This window comes from Phocoena phocoena, chromosome 2, assembly GCF_963924675.1.
Source record: "Phocoena phocoena chromosome 2, mPhoPho1.1, whole genome shotgun sequence".
In the NCBI taxonomy this organism is placed as follows: Eukaryota; Metazoa; Chordata; class Mammalia; order Artiodactyla; family Phocoenidae; genus Phocoena; species Phocoena phocoena.
In genome coordinates this window covers 31,195,111-31,216,874 of record NC_089220.1, presented here as the reverse complement: position 1 = coordinate 31,216,874, position 21,764 = coordinate 31,195,111, and the positions used below count along the sequence as shown (strand labels likewise).

General features: G+C 37.5%; 1 protein-coding gene across 2 annotated transcripts; it reads right to left on the bottom strand.

Moving 5' to 3' along the window:
- Positions 1 to 1,228: 1,228 nt before the first annotated feature.
- MED6 (mediator complex subunit 6) lies at positions 1,229 to 19,845 on the bottom strand. Of its 2 annotated transcripts, none has more exons than XM_065871548.1 (8): positions 19,812 to 19,845; positions 16,770 to 16,929; positions 15,612 to 15,703; positions 13,909 to 13,991; positions 13,494 to 13,602; positions 11,947 to 12,062; positions 2,237 to 2,264; positions 1,229 to 1,632 (listed from the first exon to the last, which is right to left on the bottom strand). In XM_065871548.1, the coding sequence occupies exons 1-8, from the start codon at positions 19,831 to 19,833 to the stop codon at positions 1,502 to 1,504; spliced, it is 741 nt and encodes a 246-aa protein (XP_065727620.1). In that variant the 5' UTR covers positions 19,834 to 19,845; the 3' UTR covers positions 1,229 to 1,501. The 2 variants fall into 2 exon arrangements, with proteins under 2 accessions (XP_065727620.1, XP_065727619.1); XM_065871547.1 differs by having other exon boundaries at positions 1,502 to 1,632; positions 13,494 to 13,623; positions 19,812 to 19,833.
- Between the last annotated feature and the right edge of the window lie 1,919 nt (positions 19,846 to 21,764).

The window sequence follows — 21,764 nt, the reverse complement described above, 5'->3', positions numbered from 1 at the left end:
AAGACCTACAGATTAGATAATGGTATCATACCGGTTTAATTCTGATAATTTTACCAAGGCTATGTAAAAGAATGTCCTTGATTTTAGGAAATGCACACTAAAGTTCTTAGGGAAAATGGGCATCACGATTGCAACCGACTCTCAATCCAAAATAGAAGGTGTATATATGTGTGTATTATATGTATACGTACACACACACACACACACACACACATACACAGAGAGGAGAGAGAAACAGCAAATGACAACACGAGTTAGAGACAGGGAAAGAGAGACAGAGATTAAAGAATAAGACAAATATGGAAAACGTTAATATACAGGGAATTAGGGCAAAAGGTATATATAGAGGAATTCTCTGTACTACTCTGACAACTCTTCTGTAAGCCTGAAATTATGTCAAAATAAAAAAACTAAAAAGTCTTACACAATACAGAAAATCAGATACTTCATAAAAGTAAGAATCAAAGATGAGAAATTATTCAACCACTTAAAATAATGAAACACCATTTTTTTGCTACATAATTGGCACTAAAAATGTAGGTGACAATACTGTCAGCGAGATTCTAGAGAACTTGGTACTTTCATATTTTGCTGTTAGAGTAATAACAGGTCTAAAAAAAAAAAGTACAGATTCTAATGATTCTATGGCTGGGACTCCATACTAAGGAGATAAATACTAAGTACTGAAAACTCATGATACGCTACAGCCTTATTTAAATAATGTAATCACTACAGCCTTAATGCAAATTGTAAATTGGTAAAAACTTAAGTACAACACAGGGAGAGTTTAAGAAAACAGATATAATCACTCATAGGAATTATTCAGTTAAAGTATAAATAGTCTATTAAAACTAAGTAAACATGGAATAGCGCAAACAGACCTAATATGATAAAGTAAAATTGTATGAACAGAATAATTATAAACTATGGTTTTAAAAATACCTACACACAGGGACTTCCCTGGTGGTCCAGTGGTTAAGACTCCATGCTTCCATGCCACAACATTGTTATAGTATCTGTAGGGTGGTGATATTGCTTAATGAGGTTGTTTTCCTTTTCTTTACCTTTCAAACTGTCAGTAACTTTACTATTTTAATACTGAGGAATATGCAACTAATAACAGAAAATAAGCTTAGCTACTATTTTAACATTAATCCTTTGTGTTTACAAAATGCATCTGGAAATATTTCAGAGGGAAAATAAGGGGGAAAACGTCATGATAAACTAGTTTATACAAATACCTTTATCTTATCTTTAAACATGTATCACAGTAAATATGTGAGGGAGGAAGCTGCTCAAGTCCAGTAGGGAAAAGGTTACAAAAGATACATTAAAAATATTCAGACTGAAAGCATAAGCATCCTTACATCCTTTCTCAAAGAACAAGCACATTCTATACAAATGATTGTGACAAAGAATTTTAAAGTTCCAGAGCCTGTCACAGTAACGAGGTAAAATGTGGACAAGAGGAGTCTTGCCAAGCGTCTCTCTCGTCCAATACTCACTGAAGTCTCATTCGTTTTTCAGGGGGGCCTTTAGTACCCACAGCCTGTTGAACGTTCTTTGTGGTCTCCTTCTCCTCAGATTTCACAGTTTCTGGTATAGGTTCTGCCTCTTTCTTTGTCTGATCCACTAGACATCAAAAGCAGATTTTTTTTGGAGGGGGAGGAGGGTGGAGGGATAAGACCAGTTTAGACAACAGTTAATGTGAATGGTTCAGACTCTCAAATTAATTTAGAACTACTTATCTCAAGTTCTAAATTTAGCTATTTCATCAGGCAGATGTATAAGAACCAGTTTACAAACCAAAAACCTGATAATACAAGCAAATTATGATACTAGACAAAAACACATGACATTTAAATAAGACATTATGCATAAAAAAGATACATAATTATTCTATGCCAGGTCAATGGACAGTCCAATACCTATTCTCAATGATGAAACAGAAGGCCTTTTCTCAAACTTTTGACAACCTAGAGTCACCTCAGCTTCTCCACACACCCTCAATACCTGTTCATCCCACTCTAATGCATCTTTCAAATACTAATATCACTACCACAAAAGCACCACCTTTTGGCAATCAGCAGATCAAAGGTTAGGAGTAACAAACTGGCATTAGAGTCTAAAAGGACAAAATGATCATAATTCACCTCACATGTTATGATTGTTACTGAGTTAAACAGGCTGTTTGGTCTTATTTCAAGTTTGATAAGAATTATCAGATGAACCATACCTGGGACAGGCTTTTCTCCAGACTTTTGCTGTAATTAAAAAAAAAAAAAAAAAAAAAAGTGGGGAAGAGGGGTGAAGGAAGAGGAAGAAGAAAACAGGGCAGGTTAGCAAAGCTTTTTGCTTCTTGACGTCATAATTTTCATTAAAATTACACCTGCATGCGAATTATATTATAAATGACTTCATGAAGAGAAACTACTATCCATGTACCATAAAAAAGTAAATTTATCATTTTCTACTCCTTATTCCTGTTCCAGAAAAGACACAAATCTAAAACTAGAACAAAAGAGCCAAACATAAAAAAACCCTTGAACATCAACAAAGCCCTTTGCCTCTGCACCGAGGCTACAATGCTTTATAAAAAGTTGCTAAGGAGAATCCAATGAGAGGGAATAATGGAGCCTTTCAAGACTCCAGAGGCTTACTTGCACAGGGGATATGAGCTATAAGTAAGTAGAATGAAATTTGGATGTCTGACTTTTAAAGTTGGCAGGTATGGAACGTAAAGAAAAAGGTATTTTTCTATGAATATAAGGCTTCTGTTGAGTGTACTATTAGAAATCAAACTGCAGGAAAAAATGATGGGGGCACTAGGAGTCAGGAACAAGGTCAGATCCTTCATTCGGCACAGCAATTCTTTTACTTCAGTGGGCCCTGTCATCTCCCTGTTCTCGCTACCCAAGTTAAATGCTTTAAAACACTTTCCTCCTCCTCTCCCTCCTTCTTCCTCCTCAAGGCTCACAACCTACCCCTCACCCTCAGCCAATAAGGGTGTCAGTGCCCCAAGTTCTCTCCCATCTATCTACCTCCAAACTTATTACACCTTTATATACAGACATATATACATAAAAAATACCTCTCTATACTTCCCTGTCATCTCAGAATAAAAGGGTTCTCTTTATTTTTATAAAGTTTAATGCCTCCATTTGTTTTCTGAATTTCTTTCTGAACTTACATGCCCTCCTTAAGCTTCTTATCTATTCCTATGACTAGAGACTACACAATTTTCTGATGTCACATGATCCAGATTCATGCTACAAACTGCCTACTAGCCCACTCCAACTACAAGTTCTGGGAACCATTACATTTAATAAGACCAAAACTGAGCTTCCCATTATTACCCATTGTACAGAAAAGGTTAACATAGAAGGTCTGAGCTACTATCCTTAGAAGCGCCGGGCTGCAAGGTTGGCCTTTGGCTGGTATCTGGAAATTTGGATTTCAGGAGTGTTCCCACCATTTTGTAACTGATAATGGCAGTTCATTACGCCTAGACTGTTTGTATAAAAAATGTTGTTTTTGCTGAATACCTGCCTTCCTTCAAAGAATGTGGAATTTTGGTATGCGCTAGATAGAAAGTACCTACCTGAAAAACCTCCCCCCAAAACGTGGGCACCAAGTCTCTAATGGACTTCCTTAGGCAGAAATATCACTGACATGTTGCTGCATTTTCACTGTTGAGGCAAGAGTGTACTCTGTATGACTCTTCATGGGAAGAAGAGAGTGTAAGGAAGCCTGCAGATGGATTCCTCCAGACTCCACTAATGCCTTTTTTCCATATATCTGGCTGTATAGCCCTACTATGTCACTGTAATAAATCCTGTGAGTCCTTCAAGCAAATCTCCAAACATGGGGGTGGTCATGGGAATCCCCAACACAACGACATTATTACCTGTTTTATGAACATACTAGGACTTAAACATGTCTAAAGTAATTTGAGGGAACAAATAATTTTTCCTTACTTTAAAACAGGAGAGGAAATAGATGGTGTAACATTGAGGAATGAGAAATCGAGAGGGGATATTCTTATACTGCTAGCACTGAACCACTTGAACTATACTGGACACTGGACCATATCCAGACATTGAAATAATGTCATTACCTAATTAGTGCACACTGTCTAATCTTTTCTAGTGAACACTGTCACACAAACTAGTAGGATGTGGTTTAAGATGGGAAAATAGAACGGAGGTGGCCTTTCTGACAGAATTTATCAGGTAACTTTGGAATAAACCTAACTGAAGCAATATCCTATGGGGTCCCAGGAGCTTCTGAAAACAGCACTGAAAGGACATTGACAATAAAAGGCACTGACTCCTATCACATCAGCTTTGTGAACTCCTATCACATCAGCTTTGGTGTAACTTTCAGTAGTAACAAAAGTTAAAATATGGAAAAAGGAGCTTCAAGGAAAAATGCAGGACTTCTCCAATATTCTCTTGAGCACCCCCATAAAGGGGCAACATCCCTCGGATCCAGAAGTCCTAAGCTACAAATGGTTCTGGGAGACAAAATGGGTAAATAGGAGCTCACAGAAGGCTTCAAGGAGAGCAAGAATCTATTTTCTTCTCCAGATCTGAAGAGAAATGCTATGGGTTGGAGAAACAAAGAGATTATTACAAGTTCTAGAGAACTTTGATTATTAAAAGTTCTCCTAGGTCTGCTACATAGAGTTGACATACTCTCTCTCTTTGTGAGTTGGCTTTTGGCCCCTGGATGGTTAAAAGAAGGTGAGGTTCTGGAAAATGACAACTTAAGGGTGACTATGGCTAAACCTTTACAAGAAAAATGTAAAAACTCATGGAAATGATATGTAGTCTGCAACCTGCTTAAAATAATTGGGAGGAAATAGGGGAAGAAGAGAGAAAACAAGATTGGCCACGCCTGATAACTGTTGAAGCAGGGTAATATCAATAGGTACATGGGGGCTTCATTTTTTATTATTCCCTCTATTTTTATATGCGTTTCTAAATTTCCACAACTTTCTACAAAACGAAGTTTTTTTGTTTTAAGATTCAAGAGAGTCTTTGAGCTTTCTACAGTGTCCAGCCTAGCTCACCAGGATAGAACAGTACATGGAATTCAAGTCAGGACCCCCTAGCCAGAGAAAAAGGAACTGTCAGTCAGCTGGAGTACCACAGAACCCAAACACAGTAGTAAGCTACTGAATGTTCTGGAGGTTGGCTAATGAAAATAGAACCCCTAACAACTATATTTACCCCAAATCTGTTTCTTTTCCTATATTCTGAATTTGGGTTCAACACCAAGTTGATTCTAATCCTAGGCCTGAAAACTTAGAATCATCCATAATGCCAATCTCTCCATATCCAACCACCAAATTTAGGCAATGCTAAATCTGAAATATATCTTGAATCTGTTTCCTCTCTATCTATGGCCACAGAATTAATTCAGGCTTTCCATAATCTAACTTCCTTGACTCCAAACATCACATTTTTTTTAACATCTTTATTAGAGTATAATTGCTTTACAATGGTGTGTTAGGTTCTGCTTTATAACAAAGTGAATCAGTTATACATATACATATATCCCCATATCTCTTCCCTCTTGCCTCTCCCTCCCTCCCTCCCACCCTCCCTATCCCGCCCCTCTAGGTGGTCACAAAGCACCGAGCTGATCTCCCTGTGCCATGCAGCTACTTCCCACTAGCTATCTATTTTATATTTGGTAGTGTATATATGTCCATGCCACTCTCTTACTTCTTCCCAGCTTACCCTTCCCCCTCCCCGTGTCCTCAAGTCCATTCTCTAGTAGGTCTGCATCTTTATTCCCGACTTGCCCCTAGGTTCTTCATGACCATTTTTTTGTTTTGTTTTTTAGATTCCATATATATGTGTTAGCATACGGTATTTGTTTTTCTCTTTCTGACTTACTTCATTCTGTATGACAGACTCTAGGTCCATCCACCTCACTACAAATAACTCAGTTTCGTTTCTTTTTATGGCTGAGTAATATTCCACTGTATATATGTGCCACATATTCTTTATCTGTTCATCTGTCAATGGACACTTAGGTTGCTTCCAAGTCCTGGCTATTGTAAATAGAACTGCAATGAATATTGTGGTACATGACACATTTTCTTATGCATCTTCTATACCATGAATGGTTATCTTCCTAAAACAAACAAATAACTACATTATTTCGTTGCAACTGTTTTTAAACACTTAATGGGTCCCTACTACCATCATCAATAATTCACAGCTAGTCAGTGCTGAGGGTCAAGAAGATGAGGTAGAGGATATCTAAGTTTACTTCAAGAGAGGGTGTATTTGAAAAAGAATGTACAAAAATTACCACTGCTTTCATTTGTCTTTAGTGATGATAGTTATTGTTTTAATATTTCAAATAACATTTAATGTACCTGGAAATGTATGTTTACAGGAGTGGTACCAGGTTATGGATTTAAAATAGTGAATAAACACTGGACCACAGAACTAACCAGAACTCTTTTGTGGAGCATATACGATTCTTCTCAATATGACCTTAATAGAAACTTTAAGTCTCATATTTCAGTACTCCTCCCTTCACAAACACATAAGAGTAATAAAACTTCAGAGTATTTTCTGGTTCCTTTCTTTTTTTTTTACAGGTACACTGAGGTATAACTGATACATGAAAAATACCTGCACATATTTGATATACACAATTTCACGAGTTTGGACATATACATACACCTGTGATACCATCACCACAATCAAGGTAATAAACATATCCATCACCTCCAAAAGATCACTTCTGCTCCTTTCTTTTTTTTTTACAGGTACACTGAGGTATAACTGATGCATGAAAAATACCTGCACATATTTGATATACACAATTTCATGAGTTTGGACATATACATACACCTGTGATACCATCACCACAATCAAGGTAATAAACATATCCATCACCTCCAAAAGATCTCTTCTGCTCCTTTAGTTTGGGGTTTGTGTGCGTGTGTGTGTTAAGAACACTCAATATGAGATCTACCCTCTTACCAAGTTTTTAAGTGCACAACACCATATTGTTAACTGTAAGCAGTATGTTGTACAGCAGATCTCTACAACTTATTCATCTTATATAACTGTAATTTTATAGCCTTTTTAGAACTCCCTATTTTCCCCTTCTTCCATCCTCTGGCAACCACTATAATATTTTCTGTATCTGACTATTTTAGATACCTCATGTAAGTGAAATCATATAATATTCATCCTTCTGTGACTGACTTATCTCAATTAGCACAATATCTTCCAGATTCTTCCATGACACCACAAATGGTACAATTTCCTTCTTTTTTAAGGCTGAATAATATTAAACTATATGTATATCCCATAGTTTCTTTATCCATTCATCTGTTGATGGACATTAGGGCTATTTCCATACCTTGGCTATTGTGGATAATGCTAAATATTCACAAAACTAATAAATGTGGGAATACAGATAGCTCAGGTTTCAAACTATATTACAAAGCTACCGTAATCAAAACAGTATGGTATTGGCATAAAAACAGACATAAATCAATGGAACAAAATAGAGAGTCCAGAAATAAACCCATGCATATATGGTCAATTAATTTACACAACACAAAAAAATTAACTAAAAATGGATTTAAGACTGGAATGTAAGATCTGAAACCATAAAACTCCCAGAAGAAAACATAGGCAGTAAGCTCCTTGACATCAGTCTTGGTGATGAGTTTTTGGGTTTGACATGAAAAGCAAATGCACCAAAAGCAAAAATAAACAAGTGAGACTACAGCAAACCAAAAAGCTTCTGCACAGCAAAGTAAATCATCAACAAAATGAAAAGGCAACCTACAAAATGGAAGGAAATATTTGCAAATCGCATATCTGATAAGAAGTTAATATCCAAAATATATAAAGAACTCATATATCTCAACAGTGAAAAAACAAACAATTCAATTAAAAAATGGGCAGAGGACCTGAATAGATATTTTTCCAAAGAAGACATACAGATGGCCAACAGGTACATGAAAAGGTGCTCAACATCACTAATCATCAGGGAAATGCATATCAAAACCACAATGAGATATCACTTCACAGTTGTTATAATGGTTACCATTGAAAAGACAAGAAGTAACAAGTGTTGGTGAGGGTGTAAAAAAAAGGGAACACTTGTGTACTGTTGGTGGCAATACAAATTGGTGCAGCCAATATGGAAAACAGTACAGAGATCCCCCAAAAAATTAAAAACAGAAATACCATATGATCTAGCAATCCCACTTTTGGGTATATATTTGAAGGGAATGAATACAGGATCTCGAATGGACACCTGCATTCCCACATTCACTGCGGCATTATCCACAATAGCCAAGGTATGGAAACAACCTACATGTCTGTCAACAGAATGGGTAAAGAAGATGTGAGATATATATATGTGTGTGTCAGAGAGAGACATATGTGATACACACACACACACACACACACACACACGTGCACACATATACAGGAATATTGTTTAGCCATGAGAAAGAAGGATATCCTGCCATTTGTGAGAGCATGAACCTGGAGAGCATTATACTAAGTGGAGTCAGACAGGCAAATATGATATATCACATCACTTATATATGGAATCTAAAATGTTCAAACTCCTACAGAGAGTACAGCGGTGCCTGCCAGCGGCTGAGGGGGTGGGGGAAATGGGGAGATGTTGGTGAAAGGTATAAGATGAAATAAGTTCTGGAAATCTAATACACAACATGGTGATTATAGTTAGTAACACTCTATTATATATTTGAAAGTTGCTAAGAGAGTAAAACTTAAATGAACTCACCATAAAAAAGAACAGTAATTATGCGACATGACAGAGATGTTCGCTAATGCTATGGCGGTAATCATTTTGCAGTATATAAGTGTATCAAATCAACAGGTTGTACACCTTAAACTTACACAATGTTATTACACCAATTATATCTCAATAAAGCTGATAACAAAAAGTTTATCCCTAAGTATGTTTTTGATGCTATTGTAAGTGGGATTTTCTTGATATCCTTTACTGATAGTTGTTAGTATACAGAAGTGCAACTGATTTTTGTGTGTTGATTTTGTATCCTGCAATTTCACTGAATTCATGTATTAGTTATAACAGTTTTTTAATGGAGTCTTTGGGTTTGCTATGTATAAGATCATATCATCTGCAAACAGACAATTTTACTTCTTTTCCCATTTGGATCCCTTTTACTGCCTAATTTCTCTGGCTAGGTCTCCCAGCACTATGCTGAATAGAAGCGTGAAGGGTGGATATCCTTGTCTTGTTCCTGATCTTAGAGAAAAAGCTTTGTTCTTCACCACTGAATATGATAGCCGTGGGTTTGTTATACATGGCTTTTTTGATGTTGAGGTACATTCCTTTTACACCTAGTTTGTTGTTTTTACCATAAAAAGATGTTGAATTTTCCCAAATGCTTTTTCTGCATCTATTGAGATGATCATGTGATTTTTATCCTTCATCCTGATAATGTAGTGTATCATACTGACTGATTTTAGTATGTCGAACCATCTCTGCACCCCAGGGATAAATCCCACTTGATCATGATATATGATCCTCTTAATGGGCTATTGCATTTGATTTGCTAGTATTTCATTGAGAATTTTTGCATCTATTTTTATTGGACTGTAGTTTTCTTGTCTTGTAGTGTCTTTTGGTCGTTGGTATCAGAGTAATGCTGGCCTCATAAAATGAATTTGGAAGTGTTCCCTCCTCTTTAATTTTTTGGAAGAGTTTGAGAAGGATTGGTGTTAATTCTCTTTGAATGTTTGGTAGAATTCACCCATGAAGTCATCTGTTCCTAGACATTTCTTTGGGAGGTTTGTGATTACTGATTCAGTCTCCTTATTCATTATTGGTCCGTTCAGATTTTCTATTTCTTCATGACTCAGTCTTGGTAGGCCATATGTTCTAGGAATTTCTTATAGGTTACCCAATTTCTTGGCATATAAACTGTTTATAGTAGTCTCTTATGATCATTTTACTTCTGTGGCATCAGTAGTAACATCTCTTCCATTTCTACTTTTATTTATTTGAGTCTCCTCTCTTTGTTAGTCTAGCTAAAAGTTGGTCAATTTCGTTTATCTTTTCAAAACACCAACCCTTAGTTTCCTTGCTTTTTTGTTGTTGTTGTTGTTTTTATTGAAGTATAGTTGATTTAAAATGTTGTGTTAGTTTCTGGTGTATCACTGATTCTTTTCTATTGTTTTTCTAGTCTCTATTTCATAATTTTTAATCTTTGTAATTTCTTTTCTTCTGCTAACTTATAAGTGGAAATTAAACAAAACACTCCTGAACAACCAGTAGGCCAAAGAAGGAATCAAAAGGGAAATCAGAAATTATCTGGAGAGAAATTAAAATGAAAATACATCATACCAAAACTTATGGGATGCAGGAAAAGAAGTACTAAGAGGGAAGTTTATAGCAATAAATCCTACATTAAAAAGAAGGAAAGATCGCAAACAACCTAACTTTACACTTCAAGAAACTAGACAAAGAACAAACAAACTGAGGGATTTTCTTGGTTTCTGAGTATGTCTTCATTGATCATCTTTCATGTTTTTGGTTTTGCATTTTCTGTTCCCATTTTCTAGATCAGCACTGCCCAAAATATAATGTGAGCCACAAATACAAGCTACATATGTAATTTAAATTTTTCTAGTAGTCACATTTTCAGAAAGAAACAGATGAATTTTATTATTTTTCACCAAATGTATCTAAAATAGTATCACTGACATATAATCAATATTTTAACTATTAATGAAATATTTTATAAATTTTTTGTACTAAGTGCTTGAACCCAGTATGTATTTCACACATAACACAACTCAATTTGGACTAGCTGTGTTTCAAACGCACAATAGTCACATGTGCCTAGGGGCTACTGTACTGTGCAGTTCTAGGTGTTCTGCCACGAATGGCCAACCACACCTAACCTCTTACCCTCTGTAGTCACTACTCGTCATCTTACACACAGCTATAATTCATTTATTTATTTATTCAACAGACATTGTTTCATCTTCACGCGCGATTCATGAGATTTCTCTAAACTGGCTTTTTGGTCCTGAGTTCCAGCTGTGGCCTCTGCTCCCTTCACTACCACGTCACCATTCCAACAGTACACCTCATCCAGTAGAGTCAGGGAAGGGGGAAGGAAAGGCCTATTCTAAAGTCATCTCAGGGTGTGAAAAATCTCAGTCTAAAACAACCCTTGAAAATCTCTTAAATAGGCCCTCCACAGGAAAAACATGACCTTGTGTGTACACAGCCCTGTAAAGATAAGTAAGAGCTGAGGCAAACCGTAAGAATAACATGTTCACATATTCCATCTCACACTTACTTCTCTGCAAAAGCTCATTTAGTACCACGGTATGTGGACCTGCTATTGCTGTTGGAATGCCCAAGACAACATAATGGAATTCATATAGCTCCAATATATGTTATAAGTCTATTTATTATTACTCCTGCCTCCTCCATTTATCATGCCAAACCCTCCACATCAAATGTACTATTCTTTTTATTACAAAGTTTTTATTATTCTATCATTTAAGGACTTAAATACCCTCTACATCAGGGTGGAAGGCAGCACCTACAGTAAAAACAGCATGAGTTTCAAATTCTAGTTTTGTTATCATCTGTGACACTTTCGGCAACCTTCTGAATGCGAATATTATTATATTCAGTCCTCATAGTTTACGAAGATTCAATAAGGAATTAAACGTAAGCACACAGAACAGCACTAATTCCATTCCCTTTACCACCTCCTCCATTAAGTCCTTGAAAAACCTTTCTTTGATTCAGAGATCATTTTTTTAACTAACAAGGAAAATCAGTATTTTTAGGTCACATCTGAAACAGTCCTCTATTAAAAATAAATATGCCAGGAAAAAGTGTTGAATCAAAATTAACCACACGCATTCTCATTACCTGCACAAATCGGGGTGGAAATTTTTGTCTAAGGTCTAGGAGTAAAGCATCCACACGCTGTCTCTGGAAAATAGAGCTTGGTTCTTCTTTCCTTTTGACTTTAGGTTTGACTTTATCTATTAAAATATAAGGTCCAAATCAAAACATTGTCTAAACTACTTTGGTGCCTTATTATTTCACAAATCTTTGTCTGCCATGAATATATTCAAATTTCATTATTTTTAATGGCTGCTATTCCAAAGATAATCCCCCCAAATACGTTAAACATAGCATACACAGAGAAGCATTCAAACTCTCCCTCTGAAATGAGGTTAAAATTCTAACATTTAAAAAGCTGATATATCTTTTAAAGACATTTCAGTTTTAGCATGTAAACATGGATAAACATCGTTCTTATGTTTCCATAATTACTTAATTATGAAAAACTTTAAGGCTAAATTTTCCATAATTACCTAAGTCACATTCAGATTATTGGTTTGAAATTATCATGTGTATATTTTAAGTGTATTAAATGGACTTTTCATGCAAAACCTAATAGGTACAAATGGAAAATGCAACTTTTATAAACTCAAGTAACCATACTCAATTATGAAGACTATAATCCACTGAAAAAAACAGGACAAACCAAACAACAGAAGATCATAAAGACAAGAGAGAAAAGAACTTGCAAGAAAAATTATGAAGCTAATCACGTGTGGGATTTTCCCTGGGAGGGGAGTGTGCTGGTGGACTGTCTATAAAGAAAGGGTTCCAGTTAAGTTTTACTCCAAACATTTCATTAGGGTAGGGGCAAAGAGCTCTTGGGAGAAGTTTATTCAACTGATGCAAACTTTCCTAAGTCAAATGTTGTCGCCGGGACCTACTATTACGAATAAATATAACTGTATCTCAAAGACCATTCATTCCACGGGTCTGAATTTTATTTAAAGGCTACCTTTTCCATAGTAATTCATTCTAAGTTTTTATTTCTCTAGAAAGAAATGCAGAATATAGGTATACTGCTATAGATACATTTCTAGAAGTACTTTTATTAGTAAAATATGGTACAGAACAAGTAGCAGATTAGCAGCTATGGCAACTAGAGGACCTGGCATCATGACAGGTGGTAACATAGAAAAATCAGAAAACAGACTGTTCATCTGGAGATAGGGCTTTAAGAGCATCTCCCCTATTTCAAAAACTTGGAAGACTTGGGTTCCAGATTTCAAGATGACTCAACAGTTTGGTAAGCAGGAAATATCATCATTACTCATTCCTCATCACTGATTTCCCCTACATGTCCTAAATATTTTAAAACCTTGTATCAACTTATCAAAGATTATCATGTACCAAAGAGGTTAAAATTTGTACCTGTTCCTATGGGAATGCTATTACGACCACATCTAGTTACATGAATCATAGCTCTGACAATGTCATCATCCTATGAAACCTTCCCATGGAGAAGTAAAACACAGCTAGAAATCATCAATAGCCATTTTCCAAAAGAAAGCAGCTTCATTCTCTGAGTAACAAAAAGTGTTTTAGGAGGGTCTCAGTGTCCCACCTACCTTGCTCTTCATGATCTTTGAAGTGCCACCAATACCCTTTGGAAGGATGATATCGACAGTATGACATAGCTTCATCAAAAGCTGACTGAATGCCATGTACCACAGTAAGCTTATAAAAAGAAAACAAATTCTGAATTTCTCATCAATCATCCAAAATTTACAAAGTGAACACAAAATATTACATATGCAAAGACAGTAATTCTTCTGCTTTTCTGAACCTGAATCACTATGTATCTAGGGGTGGTATATGCTTTGAACATGGAGTTGGCCCACAGGAACCAATGCTTAAGATATTCTAATAGTCAACACTTTATACCAACGTACACAAGGGAGAGGAGTTCCTGTTTAATTCTCGGTAGCAAGGTAGTTCAGTTAGAAGTTTTCTTTAATGTTTAAAGTATGTAAAGACACTCACCACTCTAGAGTTTATAACTGATCCCAAGTCTGGTGCCTGATAGATCACTCCGGCAATAATATAGTAATCAGCCAGTGGGATAACTGAAGCAGCGAGAAAAAAAAAGTTTATCAATATAGCTATGCACACAAACTGCTAAATATATTTCCATAAAAAGAACAACTAAAGTTTAACATTTTCCCATACTAAAGCTTAAGGTAGGGTTTGGCAATTCCTGTTTTTGTAAATAAAGTTATATAGGAAAATAACCACACTCATTCATTTGCGTTATTATCTAAGGCTGCTATGGCACTAGTTGAATAGTTGTCTCAGAGACCATGAGGCTCCAAAGCCTAAAATATTTAGTCTCTGGACCTTCACAGAAAAAGTTTGCTAAAAACAAGTTTACCCTAAGAGCAGTGCTTCTTAAACTTTAACGTGCATTTGAATCACCTGAGTATCTTGTTAAAATCAGATTCTTACTCAGTAGGGACGATGCATTTCTAACAAGTTCCTAAGTGATCCGATGCTGCTGTCAGTCAACCACACTTTGGGGAATAAGACCTTAGAGCAAGAGAGATTTAGGGCCCAGGATGAAGATACCAGACACACTGAACTTGCCTCTGTGCCCCAGTCCGAGGTCCTAAGGAATAAAACAGCGGCTAGTGAGGCTGGTGCCATCTTCTGTCGCTTCTGTACCTGGAACCCTTTCATCATCGAACTCTTGTCCCCAGCCTTGTCTTTGTTCTAAGTTTCTCTTTTTCTCTGGGCAGGGACTCTAGATCTCTGACTTTTTTTTTTTTTTAATTTATTTATCTTTATTTATTTATTTTTGGCTGTGTTTGGTCTTTGTTGCAGTTCGCGGGCTTCTCATTGTGGTGGCTTCTCTTGTTGCGGAGCATGGGCTCTAGGCGCTCGGGCTTCAGTAGTCGTCCCTCACGGGCTCTAGGGCGCAGGCTCAGTAGCTGTGGCACACGGGCTTAGTTGCTCTGCGGCATGTGGGATCTTCCCGGACCAGGGCTCGAACCCATGTCCCCTGCACTGGCAGACGGATTATTAACCACTGCGCCACCAGGGAAGTCCTAGATCTTTGACTTTGAAAGTAAATTTGGATTCTTGACTCTGGAACCACAACTTCAGTAGCAAGTCATTCTCTGGAATCAATACTAGGGTGAAGGTTATTCTCAAAGGTCTTGATGAGAGTATCTAATTTAAGAGATGTAGCTGGTCATCTCTGGAATAGGTGACTAGCTCTTTGATTCAAAATCAAGTCTGAATTCTATACTTTTCAGTATGATTTCTAAAGAAAGTTTTTGTCTGGTAATTTTGATTGAATGTATCAATGAGGATTTTCCATTGATCTTTTATGAATTTGGTGCAACTGCATCTACCAAGAATTAAACCTGATTTCCTTCTGAGAGACTAGAATTTGACAGGCAGAGGACGTCTACATGATCAGCCCTCAATAAAAATTCTGGAGTCAGAGTCTCAAACGGTCTTCCCTGAGCTCTGAGCAGACATTGTACACACTGCATTTCACTGCTAGAGGGAAGGTGCACTTGGTGTGGCCCCTCACAGAAGGGAAAGCATAGGAAGCCTACACATGGATTCCTACAAAACCCTAAAACAGAACCCAATCCACAAAAATAAGAACATATAGCTCAGGAGTAAATAAATCATGGTATTTTAAGAAGAAAATAATGCCTAAAGTTTACATATTTTACCTTGAGTAGGGGACTGCCGCTGTTGCTTTCGAATGATAAAAAGAATGGGCTCTTGGGCATGTAAAAGGATGTATTCCACTCCAACCATCTGACTGAAAACAGGACACAGACACTCTGAGATCTATGGATGCCCTACAAACAATTCTGTAGAACATTCAAATTATCACATAAAAGTATAGCAACATTGTAAACAGGATAAAACTGCCTATGTTTGATATGAAAAATTGGCTGTTCAATAAAACTGGCTATTTTCCCCAGGTAGGTGGGGCACAAATAAAGTAAGATTTCATTTTTAAACAACAACAAAATTTCTCTACAAAAATTCATGATGAACTTAAATCGGAGTATTTTCAGTCATGAAAGTACAATGAACCTACATTTCAAAAAAGGCAACCAAAATACCAGGATGCTTCCTGACCAAGGAGATCTATAAATATATATAAAATATTAAAATATACATGAACACTATACCTGTCTTAATATAGATCACTACTATATATTGTACCCAACCAGAAAACATCAAAAACCTTATCCTCACCCCCAACATATCTTTTCCTGACATACTGTGTTTAAAAGCAACACCAAGGTATCTCAGTAAATGTAAATATTTACCTCAAAACAAAAGCTATTTAAAATACCAGAAATTAAATTTCTTAGAACCCCTGCTCCCCATGTTTAGCTGACAGATGAAAAACTTCATTACACAGTTGTTTCAGAAACTTTTATAAAAGTAATGAATTATTTAGCATCCCAAGTCTGAAGAATCTTGCTAAATTTGGCTAAAATTTTATTTGTCAAACAAAGAAAAACTACTATAAACTCGACTATGGTTTAAGACATCAAATTAGATGTAGAGGAGACAACATATATAGTTACCTGGTTAAGGTAACAGTTGCATTGCTGAAATCAATGAGATTTACATCTAAACCTCATAGTTGCATTTTAACTAGACAGTAATACGTGAAGTTATAAAGAAAAGACTTCCTAGGTTACAAGTGACTACTAATAATTCCTTTGCATGTCAAATCTGCACAAACCCAAACAAAACTCCAGTTCTTCCAACACTTCTACTCTGTACTTCATGATTCACAGCTTGAAAGAACTATTCATTACAAAATCTGCAGTTGGCAAAAATGCTACCTTCTTATAATAACTTACTTTAAGTGTTCTAATGTTAGCCTCTGCATTTTGACCACTTCATTATTACATGTCCTGTCATAAAAAGGATTACTTCTTTCTGAAAAGTAATCCAGGACACTTCCACTGTTCAAAATAGGGATCCAGGAACTGTCAACCCAAGAGATTCCCAGCAGATTATCTATAGAAAAGAAACAAAATGATAAAGGATGAGAAAAGAGAAAAAAATCCAATCCAACAAACATTTATTATGCATATAATGTAGGAGGCACTATGAATATAAGGATGACGTGGATCCTAACCTACATACCCTCACAGTCCCGCAGATGAGATAAGTATGCAAGAAAGCAATGACAACACAAGATCCATAATAAAGGTATGAATAAATGTGTTATGAGAGCACAGTGGAGCAAGCAGAATACCTTACCTGAGGGAACAGGAATGATTTTTCATGAGGTGAGGAGGAGGTGGGTTTTAGCACTATATGTTAAAGAATAAATAGAGGCTCACCATAGAGAAAAGAGAGGCAAAGTAATTCCAAGCAGAGGTAACGCATATACAAAGGTAGGGAAATATAAAAGTATATTATATGTTTAATTGGGAGATTCTGATTGACATATATACACTAATATGTATAAAATAGATAACTAATGAGCCTGCTGTATAAAAAATAAACAAAATTCAAAGATTCAATAAATAAATAAAAGTACATTATACGTTTAAAGAATAACTCAATTAGGTGAAGAAGTTATAGGATTTGAAATCTAGAGCGGTCTTTCAAAATATTGGAAATCCTAAGTTTTTATAATGTTGGCAACTAATTCAAAAATTTTCAAACAATGTGTATGCCAAAGAAAACACATCCATCGCCACTAATGGGAGATCTTCCAAGTTAAGAGACAGAAATAAGTTAGGAATCTATTATTATAGATGAGATAATAATTATGTAAAAGGGGCAAATGAAAAGTAGAATGCCCTTAATTACAGCCATACAATTTCACATTTTAAAGAATTAAACGTTAAATTTTTCAAAATGGAAAAAGAAAACAAAGACATGATAAGTAGGGCTAGATAGCTTTAATTAATGAGCCTTTATTGGGTACGGGCTGCAATGTTTCATACCACTGACAGTACTAAATCCCACTAGCTGTAAGTCATGAAACATCAAATTGCCTATATAATTACTGGTTGAAGAAGGAAGAATGGAAAACTTCAACCTCCCCATGCCTTAGTTTTCTCATCTATAAAATAGGGATTATAATAGTATCTCCATGCTAGATTATACATGTAAAATGCTTAGTACATTGTAATAACCCAATAAATGTTCATTATGATGATGGTGGTAGTGCTGGTAGTCAATTTCTTTTAAGATTAATATGAACAAACTTATTTCTGGCTTAACCAAAGGCTGTCCTAGTTTGTGCCTCTTTTTTTTTTTTTCTAGTTTATGCACTTCTAAAAAATATAGAAACGTCTTTCATTCTCAAAAAGGTATAGGTTTACTAGATATTCAAATGGTCAAGCTAGATTAAACTCATTTTAAATGTCACTAATCTCTGCAAAGCCTTTCTCTACTTTGCAAGGCAGAAATAATGGTTTCTTTCTCTATGTCCTCATAGCGGTTTTTATATAGTTTTATAATTGATTATTAATAACCCACAAGTACAAATGTTTTCCCATTAAATGCTGAGTTTTTTAAGGAACTGGGGCTGTGGGTTACTCATCAGAACTAGCACAGGACCTCTTTGGTAAGAATTAGAAAATGTTTATTAATTCATGATTAAGGGCTAAGGACAAGTTACTCCACTGGTCATAAATTTACACACACTCCAGTATCCAAGGATGTTCAGTTACAAACTAGTTAACTGGGGTTAAGAGGGTGGTGTGTGGCTGTGAAATAGGACATATTAGTTCTCCTACATAGAAGCTACCTATGACCACAGCCCAATAAAGAGACTACACTACCAAAACAAGCAGACTCCAACTATTTCTTACCATCTCCACTGTTACCACCCTAGTCTGAGCCACCTCCAAATCCCCATGCATTACAAAAATGCCTTCCTAACCGGTCTCCCTAATTCTACCTTTGCCCTCCTACAGTGTTCTCAGCAAGTCAAGGTGATCCTAAAAAAAAGTAAGTCAGGTTACGTTCATCCCTTCTGGTCAAAACCCTCCAGTGGTTCTCTATTTTACTCAGAGGACAAGCCAAAGGCCTTACCATGGCCTACAATTCCTGTATGAACAAGCCACCACACCAATTCTCTCTCTGACCTCATCTACTTCCCGCCTCCTCTCTCACTGTGCTTCAGCCATACTGGCCCCCTTGCTGTTCTTCTGACATGTTCCCACCTTAGAGCCTTCGCAATGGACCTAACAAATCTAAATAAAAAGTAAAAAGTTATGAAAGCTAAACAGCCTCGTGGACAAAATGTTCCTCTTTTTTATTCAGTAGCAAGGGAGAGCATATTGACATGGTTCTAATACAGCTCTCTAACAATCAGCAAGTAATGAAATTAGGTACTTGATATTCTCACTTATAACGAAAGACAAACATATAGTAAACATTATCCAGAACTGCTGAAGATCACTGGACATTTTGACAATATATAAATGACAATATATTTGTAATATGTGTGCTAGACTCCAATTTGGTTAATATAGAAAAAGGAACCTCAAACGTCAGGAATAAGGTAGGCCCCAGGCCAAGTGCCAAGAATGAACCAAACACTGTCGGCTCATGACCCCACCCCCTTCTCTGTCGTTCCTTCACCTGGACAGAACAGCCCCAATACTGCTGTAGAGATACGTATGTAGGACAACACCACAGGGCTCAAAGCCCAGAGCTTATTCCAACCCCTTCGTTTTGACTCTTCTAAAAGACTCCTGAAAAACTGCGAAAATCTAGGCAATTTTTCGACAGATTGGCGCTTTGGGTCGTTCACAGAAAACATTCCAAAGAGCTTGGGAGACATCACAAGGGAACCGGAATCTTGCCCCCAAGAGCTATAAATCCCTAAACCAGATCCCAAACAATCAGGAAACAAAGGGGACAGCACAGGTTACCTCGGATATCCACCGCCGCCATAGTCCCAAAAGCGTCCTCAGGTTCTTCTTCCGGCGCAGAGTAAACGTAACAAGTCTGAGACGAAAGAGCTCTGCTGCAGAGCTGAGGAATGTTAAGGAGGAACCAAAAGAGGGGAGGAGACTGCAAGGCCAGGAAGACAGGGCAGGGAAAGGGAAGAAGCGGAGAGAATAGGAGGCGGAGCGGGGCGGAGCTGAGGGGCGGGGCTAAGAGAGGGTGGGGCGGGCTGGGAGGTGCAGCGGGGCGGGGAAGAGGGGAGGGGCGGAGAGAAGGGGTGGGGCGGGGCTAGGAGGTGGAGCGGGGCAAGGAGGAGGCGGGAGGGATTGAGCCGGGAAGTAGAGTTGGGTTGGGGAGAGAGGGGTGGGACGAGGCAGAGAAGGGCGGGGCGGGGCTGGGAGGTGGAGCGCGGTGGGTAGGGAAGGGGTAAAGGGGAGGGAGAGGCTAGGAGCTGCTAGCAGGAAGGAGAGAGCAGCGCCAAAGGAAGGAGAGGTAGAGGCAGGGCATACCACCGGGGTAAAAATTTGGAGACTTTGAGGAAAAACAAGAGTGAGCAGAGCCCTGCCCAACGTCCACCACTGAGGTTTTCAAAATTTCAACCTTGGGCTTCCCTGGTGGCGCAGTGGTTGAGCGTCCGCTTGCCGAGGTAGGGGACGCGGGTTTGTGCCCCGGTCCGGGAAGATCCCACATGCCGCGGAACGGCTGGGCCCGTGAGCCGTGGCCGCTGAGCCTGCGCGTCCGGAGCCTATGTTCCAGCAACGGGAGGGGCCACAACAGTGAGAGGCCCGCGTACCGCAAAAAAAAAAAAAAAAAAAAATAGAAAGAAAATTCGACCTTGATCTCCTGTGATCGTTTATAAGAACAAATTCTGATTGTGCAGAGTTGGGGGTGGTAACATCTTTCATTTTAAAAGCTCTTTCAGGTGTATCCAATGAACTGTTCAGTTTAGGAGCTACTGGCCATTCTGTTTTTCACCCTGCCTCAAGTGTGGGGATGGGCAGGACTAAGCAGGAAGAATTTGACAGTCATTAGCTTTTATGTGACTAAGCCCGTTAAAAGTCTAAAGCCATTGAAGAAAATATTACATGCCTCTGAGACAAAATTTTCACAAGACAGGAAATGCTTCTGAAGCAAAATATTAAAAAGATTAAAAGAAAGGGAATACCCCTGGGTCCCGGAGTAAAGACCTAATATCTGCATTCCGGCTAATCTGGGCTAGATAGCAAGATGCCAGAGATAATTCTGTGAAATGCAGAAGCCATAGGAAGCCTTAGAAAGATTTTCAAGCTCCATGAAAGCAAAATGATGAGGATATCTGCAAGCAAGACACAGATGCCAAGAAGAGAACCCGCAAATCTGAAGAAGCCCTTTTTATGGTAATGAAGTGTTAGTGCCTGTATCTGTTCCAAAACTTAGGTACTATGAAGGTTCCCCCAGAATTTAACCACAAAACAGAGGTAAGGGGGTGGGGGACCATGAATTTATTGGAATTTTCTACCTCATAGACTGGGTATTCAAAAAGTTTAAGTGGCATACAAATATATTGCTTTGTTATACTCCACTTTTTGAACTGGGATTTTATACTTGAGATGGTATGTATACAGTATGTGTCCCAGTAAAAGTATGCACATGCAACAGAGCAGAGTTTTCAAAGGAGAAAGGCCTGGTAGGGTCCTGGTGGAGATGGCATTCCAAAACAGGGGTTATCATGTCCAATAAACAAAAGTGTGAAACATCAAGCTTTTTGCTTTGTTTTGTTCGTTCTGTTTTCTTGTGTTTTTATCAGAAGAGGATTAGGAAGAAGTACGACAGAACACAGATCTGTAGGTAATAAAACATATGGTAAGCATGGTAGGCCAGACCTGGGAGCTCAGCCTTTATCTTGTAGACAGTGGGAGAAATGTAATTGGGCTTCCATTTTAGAAAGATTGTCCAAG